General features: G+C 51.8%; 2 protein-coding genes across 2 annotated transcripts; one reads left to right on the top strand and one right to left on the bottom strand.

Annotated features, from left to right (window-relative positions):
• Window positions 1–1,258: 1,258 nt before the first annotated feature.
• On the bottom strand, window positions 1,259–4,884 carry CUNH22orf23 (chromosome unknown C22orf23 homolog). The gene is made up of 6 exons (XM_088531886.1): window positions 4,773–4,884; window positions 4,275–4,337; window positions 3,580–3,768; window positions 3,029–3,163; window positions 1,765–1,865; window positions 1,259–1,458 (listed from the first exon to the last, which is right to left on the bottom strand). Exons 1-6 carry the CDS (start codon window positions 4,882–4,884, stop codon window positions 1,354–1,356), a joined length of 705 nt encoding a protein of 234 aa, XP_088388012.1. The 3' UTR covers window positions 1,259–1,353.
• Window positions 4,885–5,507: 623 nt separating this feature from the next.
• POLR2F (RNA polymerase II, I and III subunit F) lies at window positions 5,508–9,484 on the top strand. The gene is made up of 5 exons (XM_088531890.1): window positions 5,508–5,531; window positions 5,610–5,679; window positions 5,784–5,914; window positions 7,531–7,602; window positions 9,312–9,484. The coding sequence occupies exons 1-5, from the start codon at window positions 5,512–5,514 to the stop codon at window positions 9,400–9,402; spliced, it is 384 nt and encodes a 127-aa protein (XP_088388016.1). The 5' UTR covers window positions 5,508–5,511; the 3' UTR covers window positions 9,403–9,484.

Here is a 9,484-nt window from a genome sequence, read left to right as displayed (position 1 = left end):
TCCAGCCATCCCTTCTTCCTGTTTCTTTTTTTGTTTCCTGCCTTCTCCTCCAAGGTGAGGAGCTATTTATTGAGTTGTTCTATCAGTCTGAATTAGACACTGAGTTTCAGGGCTGTTTGGTCGGTCAGCTGTTGGTCATGCCTTCCCATTAGATGAGACATACCAGCCCTGAGCGAACTGCTGCAGTCTCTCTTTCCAAAAATCCAATGGGCTTCATCCAAACACTCTCCCTTGGAGCAGTGCCTTGCCGCATGGGATCCCCCTTTCCCAAAGCACAGGGGTCTGAGTGTCACCCCAGCCCCAGTGCAGCCCTGGGGGGAGCTGGCAAGCCGAGCCCCACGCTGGTGATGCCACTTCTTTCCTGCCATCCCCCAGCTGGCTCCTCGGGAGCCGCAGAGATCCCAAAGCACAACCCTTTACCAAGAAGCACATTGGCTTCAGGGGCTGCTGCCGTGTTGCTGCTGCCAAAGGCCATCAGGATTGCTGCAGCCTCTGCTCCCCCCTTTGGCTCCGCTCCTGTCAGAACTTCCATTTGTAAAATGACACTGTACTAACCCCGTGATTTCCATTCACCTGAATGGAAATAAAAGAAACCTTGAAGTTAAAAAACGGATTGTGGCTTAGAGGGTTTTTTTATTCCTTCCTGCACTCACACTGCCCCAGAGACAGGGTGCACTGCCTGGCTTTGATGAGTGGTTGACAGGGCACCACTAAAAAACAGATAAAACCAGGAAAACCACAGCAAACCTGCATGCAGAAAACCTTGAGCAGGAAATCCCCTCTCCATTCTCACTGCAGCTGCCTCTCTTAACCGCTGCCGAGTAGTTTGCTGGCACACACAGTCACTCCGAGCTACAGGAATGCTAGGAGCTGGTTGTGTGAGGCCACACAGTGCATCTTCTTCCCCAGCACCTGCCAGCACGACTGTTCCCAGAGACACGGTCAAAAGCAGGTCCTGGATGGAGATAGTAACACTCATGTTAGCATCTTGCTGCTTTAGGCTTTTAGCTCCTCTGGGCTTTAGGTTGAATGGAAAAAAAGGTGTGACTTTCTCTGAATTGCTGTGTTCTGCAGCATTCTCTAGCCAAAAAGAGGCTTTGCTTTGTCACGTTTTAAAGTCTATTCCTGTGTGTTTTCATCTCCTTAATATTGTTGGGCAAATTCCCCCTTGCAGAAGGGGGGAAGGATTTGACAACAGCTTGCTTCTGTTACCAGCTGTCAAAAATTGTTCGTGGCTTTAGGCAGCAGGTGCCAAGGGGATCCTTGAGAAGTGGACAGGCACAGACCAGCCCTTGAGACTCTGAGATAAGGGAAGAAGAGGAGGGACCAAATTGCTGGGGTTTTTTTTCGGGCCTAGTCACAAGAATCAGATTTGTTCCCAATGGGCAAGTCTTTTGTTGTGATCTCTCTCATTTCCTTGCTTCTCTTCTTGTCAATGATCTCCATTTCCCGCAGTTTCTGCAAAGCGCAAGGGGAAAGGCTGAGTGGAGAGAATACCAGGAGCTGTTCCTTTTTTTTTGGGGGGGGGGGGGGGGGGGGCAAAAAAGGTCCTTCTGCCCTAGATTAACTTACATGCAGACATGGAAAGGTGAAACCTCCTCTTCCCTCTGTCCCCTAAATTCACTCCTTCCCCGTGCCATGAAAGAGAACCCTTGGCTCCCTGCCCCTTCCTCCTCCCGCTTGGATATCGGGGCACTGAGATTTCTAACATCAGGGATTCCCTCAACACGTTGCTCTGCCAGTGTCCCCAGGGCCCTCACATACCTGCGAGATTTCGGTGAGGACAATCCCTCGATACCTTTTGCCCTGTCCTAGAGCTTCCATCTCTGCCAGGAACTCCTTCCTCTCCTGAACTTCGTTCACCACTAAGTCCAAGGAGAAGAGAAAAAAACAGGATTCAGCAGCCAACCTTGCTAGTGTCACTGGAATGGAGATCAAACCGGAGAAGCAGGTATCTGCTCTAACAATTACCTTATGTCACCAGAGTATCTCAGCAGACCTTTGCATACCAAGAATACTTCCCCCATGCCCCCATGGAGAGAAAGGTGCCCTTTCTCCACCTTCCCAGAACAGTAGCTTTCTGGTTTTCTTCAAACAGACAACACTGTTGCTTGCTGGCATTTTATCCAGTCTGGATGGAGCCAATCTGCTTAAATCTGTTGAGGTTTGTTAGTTCAAAGGCAGCACTAAGGAAAACACAACCATATTTGGTCACAGGACCAGCTCATGCACAGAAGCTGTTCAGCTGCTCTTTTGCAGCACTGACCTGCAGCCAGTTCATGGGCCAACACCTGACACAGCACAGCCCCCTGAGCGCTTTACATGTGTCAAGCACTGCAGTGAGTTTGAGACCAGTTTTGTAGCACTCAAAGCAAATGTGAAGCCAACCACACTGGTTTCCTTGCAGCACCAACCAAACCAAACCCATGCAAACACATTATTTGAGTGCTGTTATTTTTTTGTGTTGCCCTGGTTAAGAAAGAGCTGGCTGAGGTGCACACGTGCATTGAAGTTTCAAGCACACCGAGTTGTAAGGCAGGGGTTTGCCAGCCCAGGTAACTCTGTAGGCCAAAGTGTATCACTACCTAAAATTTCACTCTGTATTTAAGCTTTACTAGTATAACTGCACTGGTTTGGGAGCAAAACAAAACAGCCCAAACCACACTCAAGCTGGCAAAGGTCCTAGTCTACATGGAGCTACACTGGCTGAAAAAAAGGATCCACAGTACCCGGGCTTGCTGCCGAGGTTACCCCTGCAAACCAGTACGAGCTGTTTGTGCCAACAGAGCGGATTTTGTGGGGGCAATCAGGAGAGTTCGAATCCGCCAGCAAACCGCTGCAGTACAAACTCCGCTAGGGAAGCTGGATCTGTGTCACAGCAAGAAGTCCTTTCCCTTGGAAACTGGGCTTGGTGCCCCCTTCCACAACGGGCCTCAGGTTACTGGCTACACATTCGGCTCCCCCAGCTGTGGGAGCCTGTGAGTTCCCAGGCTTTTCTGCGTGCCTGGCTCTGTCACCCTTCACATACACTCTTCAAAGCGGTCCACCTCGGGAGCCTCCTCTTCCTCTGTCTGAGCCAGCGTCCGCCTCGCTTTGTGCTCCACCACGTCCTTCCCTGTCGCCAAGATATTCTGCAGCCTTTGCTTCTCCCTTTCCAAATCTCCTGGGATTGCCAAAGAAAAGAAAGTCATTAGCAGACTGTCTCCTTGGGAAGGAGCCTGGCCACACTGCTTCTCTCCAGCATTATGTTAATGGCAGCCCCATGCTCAGACTGAATTGCACAGCACTGTGCAGATGTGTTTGTGGTGAAGAGTCAACCAAACTGACATCAGAGGTCTGATTCACATTTATAAACCAGAAAAATACATAGTACTCCCTTCTTAGGCAAGGATTACATACATTCGTGTCACCTACCATCCTAGCCAGCAGGCAGCAGTCAACGAGCATTTATAGGAGACAAAAAGAGTGAAGATGAAAAACAATTAAGAACCCCCCAAAGACTGCTGAGGTTGCAAACAGCAAATGGATGTACGGGACTGGGCAGCGCGGTTTATTTATTAGTTACGTTTGCTGACTTACGCCTTGCCTGGGGCTTGAACCTCTCTCGGGTGTAGGCGTCTCCTGCCTGGCAGACCCCGGCGGGTCGAAGCTGCGGTTTAGCTGGAAGCCTGCCTGGCAGACAGGGCTTTGGGAGAGAGAAGGCAGGCTCTGCAGGCTGAGGCTCTTTGCTGCGTGTGGGGCTGCACTGGAGGGGCAGGGTATCTCCTCCTGGACATCAAAGGGAAAACACTGCTACGTCAGACACAGGGAAGCCTGTGGCTTCACAGCCCTGGACCAGCACAAGGTCTGTCTGGTGACCCACTGGAGCACAGTGAGCAAAGATCCCCCGTACCACAGGCATCTTACCTGGTTATTGCTTCATATGACATGAGACTGGGTCAAGTCCCCCCATTATGGTTGGTTTCCTGGAGAGACCCCTGGGGACATCTCGCCCTGTGCAACGTCAGCAGCAGCTATACTGCTGTTTTAAAGGCAGAAGTGAGGCAGTGAGAGAAAGAGGCAGGTGGAGGTTGGACAGTTTTCTGTATGAGAACAGTTTCCATGACAGGGTATGAAAACAGAGATAGGAGAGTTAGGTGGGAGCCAGTGCTGACAAGAACACAACTTCCTCCAAGCACTTGTTTCTTGCCCATCCAATTAGTCTGTAGGGCAGTGCTCTCTGGGAAATACCACAAAATTAGCAGGACAGGGTGGACAGCAAGAGATTTACTCACGTTTCACACAATCCATCAGGTGCCGTCTCTGGAAACTCGTGAGCTTGGACTCATCCATCATTGCTGAAAAACATGGTGTATCTGTGAAGACCACACCTGAGAGGGCTCCCCTATTCACCTTTAGACACCGGGGCAGGGGGAAGGGCTTGATGATTAAGCCCTAGAGAAAATTTCCACTTAAAAATGAAAATCCAGAAGAAGAGAGCAAATTATTTTGCCATTTCAGAAACATCACACCCAAACATTCAAACATAGGTAGGCTCAGTGAGATTTTTAGCATCTGCTCTGTGTAGTTCTCTCTCAGCTTCTGCTCCAGGGGAAGAATTAGGTGGAGTGTTTTATTTCTGGAAAGGTTTTCTTTGACCTGACCACACTGCTGCAGTAACAACCAGCCCCAAATGCTGCAGTGAGCTCCGTGCAGAGGCTGGAGAGCCAGGAAGCGCAGCAGGAGGCAGAGGGTGCCAGCGCTCGCTCCAGTCTCCCCTTCCCTCCCGCTACCTTTCAGCAGCTCCTGGGTTTCCCGGCTGTACTGAGCCGTCCTGGGAGGCTGCCAGAAGCGAGTTCCCTTGGCCACAGCCGGCACCGACCGTCTTCCCTCCTGCGACGACATCGCCAAGCCCTAGGGACAGCAGCGAGACGAAGCCACCAAACGTCCCCAATGGCCCTAGGCCCAACCCCACCTGCCAGGGCACCCGCTCGGCCCCGGCTGCGCAGGGCCCCGTCGCACAGCCCCCGAACACCCGCTGTGCCGGGGGGGCCGCGGGAACGAGGGACGTCACGGGCACTGCCCTCCCAGGGGTGCCGCGGTGACAAGTGACGTCACGGGCACTGCCCTCCCAGGGATGCCGCGGTGACAAGTGACGTCACAGGCATTGTGTTTCCAGGGGCGCTGTGGTGACAAGTGACGTCCCAGGTGCTGGCTGCCCTTCTAGGGACCATGGTGACAAATGACGTCAGAGGCGCAGCCCCCCAGACCCTCCGACTCCCCACTCACCTTCCCGCCGCAGCCCGCCTGACGTCACGGCGCGGGCTCTGACGCCACAGGAGAGGAAGCTCTCGGAGCCAATCAAAACAAAGAAGGGAAGAAGAAGAAAGAGTCCCCTCGTCTCCATGGCGACAGGTGGGCGGGGCGGCCTCGGATTGGGCCGCGCGGGAGGGGCCGTGCGGGGGTGGCCGGGCCACTTCCGTGTCGTCACGGCGGGGCGCCGGAAGTGAGCGGCGCTTCGCGGGAGGCAGCATGTCGGACAACGAGGACAAGTGAGCGCGGGGGCGAGCGCGGGGCCGGGATCGGGGCCGGGGCGGGCGGCGCTTTGCGACCTCCGTGTCTGCCCGCAGCTTCGATGGCGACGACTTCGACGATGTGGAGGAGGACGAGGGCCTGGAGGACCTGGAGAACGCGGAGGAGGTGGGTGCGGGGGGCGCCCGGGCCGGGCCGCGCCGGCCGCCGCTGCGTGGGGGCCGCCCCGCGCGGGAGGCGCCGTCCTGCCCGCCCGGCGCTGCCGTTCGCAGGAGGGCCAGGAGAACGTGGAGGTGCTGCCGTCGGGGGAGCGGCAGCAGGCCAACCAGAAGCGCATCACCACCCCCTACATGACCAAGTACGAGCGCGCGCGTGTGCTGGGCACGCGGGCGCTCCAGATCGCGTAAGTGCTTCGCTCCGCGTCCCGCGCGGTCCCCACGGGCCCCCGTCCCTCTCAGAGTTGCTTGCTTCCCTCCTGGAGATGCTCCTGAGCTCTGGGAGTTCCTTAAGGGATCCCCAAGTTTTTTGAGCTTCTGTTTCTGTCGGCGCTGCCGAGCAAAGCGGCTGAGCCCTTGGCCACGGGTGGAATCTCCAGATCCTCCCTGGCGAAGGGACTTTATGGGTTTTTTTTTTTTTTTTTGCCTGGAAGGACAGGCACTCGGCAGCTGCAAAACTCCTCCCCCTGTCACAGGGGGTGTGAGAGCAGTCCTGATTTCTGCCTCTCATAAGGTGAGTGAGTCCAGGCTGGAAACTGTAGAAACTGTCTGCAAAAGCCAACATTTGAGGGAAAAAACATTCCAGGAGGCTTCTGGGTGATACCATTGGGCTGCAGGGATTAAGCCTAATGATCTTGACTTCCTTTTAGAGTGCAGTTGTGTTGCAGCAAGCTATATGTGTCTAAAGTATTTTGATGAGTGGGGCCCCATTTATAATACGCAATAGTACTTAAATCCTCTTTTAAGTGCTGTTAAGGCTGGCAGCTCTCAGCATCCTCCATTCACCTTTCCAGGGCTGTTTGAATATTGCCTGTCGGAAGACTGCCCCCCAGGCGAGCCTGCTAGGCTGTCTGTAAGCCTTTGGAAAGCTCGTCTGAAAACACATCTTGGTTTTATCCTGGTTACGTTCACCCTTGGAATAAAGCTGCTGCTCCATAGGAGCCTCGTCTAGAGGCTCCTGAGTGGTGCTCAGATCTTTCCATAGCCCTCACTTTGTCTTCCCCTCTGTGAAGCTATTTTGTGCACAGTCCCCCAACTGGTGGAAGGCCAGAGGAATGGAAGAGCAGAGGTGGGTCCGTGCCAGGCCTGTAATCCAGGCTCTGGTGCCGGGTACTGCCTCGCTGCAGCCTCTGCCTTCAGCACTGACTCTAGGCCAGCAGCAGCCCCCAGTGGCCTTGTCCGCGCATAACGGGAGCTGCTGTTCCCTGCTGTTGCTTAGGAGGGCAGATAATAGTCAGCCATGCCAGCTCTGCTGCTAAACCCTCTGCAAAATGCCTTTTTTTTTTTTTTTTTTTCCCTCCTGGAGATAGTCCATCATAAAAACAGCCCTCTCTTTTTTTTTTTTTTCCCCAGATACTTCCTGACCTCTTCATCTTTTCCAGGCTTTAAGAGATGCAGTGGAATTGTAGATGGCAGGCCTATTTTTATAGTGTTTCCACCCTCTTTATTGGGTTAATTTTAGAACTTTTCCTTCCTTCCTCGCATTCACCCACAGCCCAGGGTGACTCCAGGAGGACGTGGGTTTGACTGACTGCAAAGCTCCAGCTGCAGCTGAGGGACAGGCCGAGAGGAACATTCAAGTAAATGCTCAATCCGTAGCTGCCTGCATCTAGTAAAGCAGGTGCTGCCACTGCCTGCTCAGAGTAGGGGAAGTTTCTTCCTCAAGTGATTCAAAATACAGGTTGAGTTTGCCAAGGTGGTGTTCTGCTTTGCTGCCCTTTGGGTGAAGGACACAGGCGCGTGCTGGGTTATGGCTCTTGTGTCTCTGTGTGTTCTCTGGGTGACTCTTGCTCTCCCCATACAGGATGTGTGCCCCTGTGATGGTGGAGCTGGAGGGGGAGACAGACCCCTTGCTGATTGCCATGAAGGAGCTCAAGTAAGTTTCGGGTTTGGGCCGTGACTGCATCTATCAAGCAGTCCTCACCCTAGCACTTAGCAGCTTATCCTGTGTGGATTGTGCATGCATTCTAACAGTGAACACTATAGTCACTGTCCCCTTTTCCATGCTGGGACCTCTCCCCAACTGCAGGTCGCTTGGGTCCTGCTCTTTCCCATCCTAGGAGCTCCTGCAGAGTACTGCAGAGCCCTGACATCTTTTTTTTGGGAGTCTGAGTGGTTTTTATTCCTGTGAGAACCCAAGTCTCCATCTTTCTGGAATCAGTTTAATTCCCTGAAAGGAACTAATGCAAAGCAGCCATTTGAACAAACCTGTGTTCAAATGAAATACAAAAATAAAATACAGGTCAGGTTTGTGATGTGGAAATTCTGTTAAGAACCTTCTTTTTCTGCACCTTTCCATGCTTGGCTTACTGCGATTGCAAAAGACCCATCCTGCTTCCATGTTAGAAAGGGAATTTTATGCTGTTATTTCATCTGTATGCAGCATATCCTGGTAAATACAGTCACAGCCTTTCTGACTGTAGTAGAGGCAGCTGGGTGGCTGTTGACAGGCCCACCTTTCCACAGCAAGGCTGCCTGCTGGGCCACGGTTCACCAATACAGTCAGTGACCTGCTAGGTCACATACAAGTATTTTCCAAGCAGAGTAGTTAGACTCCTTTTCTGATTAAATCCCTGTTCTTGAAGTGAATTGTCCCCTCTACTCTCACAATTTCTTGATGCACTGCAGTTGCTCTTGTGGTTTTGCATCCTTATTACATCTCCTTTGTCCTTGCCAAAACCTCCTCAGGTCCTGTTTCCTGTCAAGTCTCCAAACTCTGTCTGGTTGGTCACTGTCGCGAGCGCGAGCTCTGGAAAGGAGTCAGGGCAGGCAGGAAATACAGGGATGTCCTGTTCAGTGCCAAAACTCAATCATAATACTTGGCATAAGGGAGAAGCAATTGCTGAATGCTTATGATCATTAAAGATGCTGTCCGACTCTTCAAGGCTGATATGGTTGTAAACCTGATGCCCTGATTGGATTCCAGACTGCTTAATTACATTCTGCTGACTTAAATCTGCCTTCAGTAAGTTAAATTGTGTTCAGCCTTTCCTTGCTTTTTAATTGGAAATGCCATTAGCAGATGCAGTGTTCCACCCCCATGGTAGCTCATCTTAGTACCAATTTCATGTAACCTTAAAATGTAATTGATACTTTGGATGCCTAGAGTGTAAAACCCACTGTAAAAGTCATTACTTTTTGTGCACGTTCTTGGAGTTCTGCCACTTCTGTAGTGACTGGTGTGGAAAAAAGTGTTCACTGAGTTTTCCCTTGAACAAATAGTGGATTTATATTTTGAGTCCCCTCACTTCTTCTTCCTTCTCCCCCTTATCTTCATTAGGAATTTGGTGTTGGCTCCTAGTGGTTCAGATCACAGGGCTCAATTTCTGTGGTAGTAGTGAATTGCTGACCTTCTTCACGTCTTTATTTTGGGCCTAAAGGGCACTCAGTGCTTTGCACCTGCAAGAGAGGGTTGTTGGGATTTCCCTTGCTGTGTAATATGAAGCACTGGTGCTTCGCAGATCTTCGAGGTAAACCTGAAGAGCTTCTTGAAGCCTCTAAGACCCTCCTGCAGTTCCTGTTGGTTGCTGAAAGGGTAAAGTGAAGGCTTTAGCATTTCCATTCACCTCTGTGTCCTCTCCTCAGAGCACGCAAGATCCCCATAATCATCCGCCGATACCTGCCAGATGGGAGCTACGAAGACTGGGGTGTGGATGAATTAATTATCACAGACTGATCAAAGCTGTTGCTTTTGGTTCTTCCTTCCACAGCAGATGTTTCTATTTTTGTTTATATTTGTGTAAATAAATTGTAAACTG

Source organism: Tinamus guttatus, unplaced genomic scaffold, assembly GCF_059628265.1.
Source record: "Tinamus guttatus ecotype Peru unplaced genomic scaffold, ASM5962826v1 Tinamus_guttatus_pri_ptg000439l, whole genome shotgun sequence".
In the NCBI taxonomy this organism is placed as follows: domain Eukaryota; kingdom Metazoa; phylum Chordata; class Aves; order Tinamiformes; family Tinamidae; genus Tinamus; species Tinamus guttatus.
This window is presented reverse-complemented; position numbering and strand designations above follow the sequence as displayed.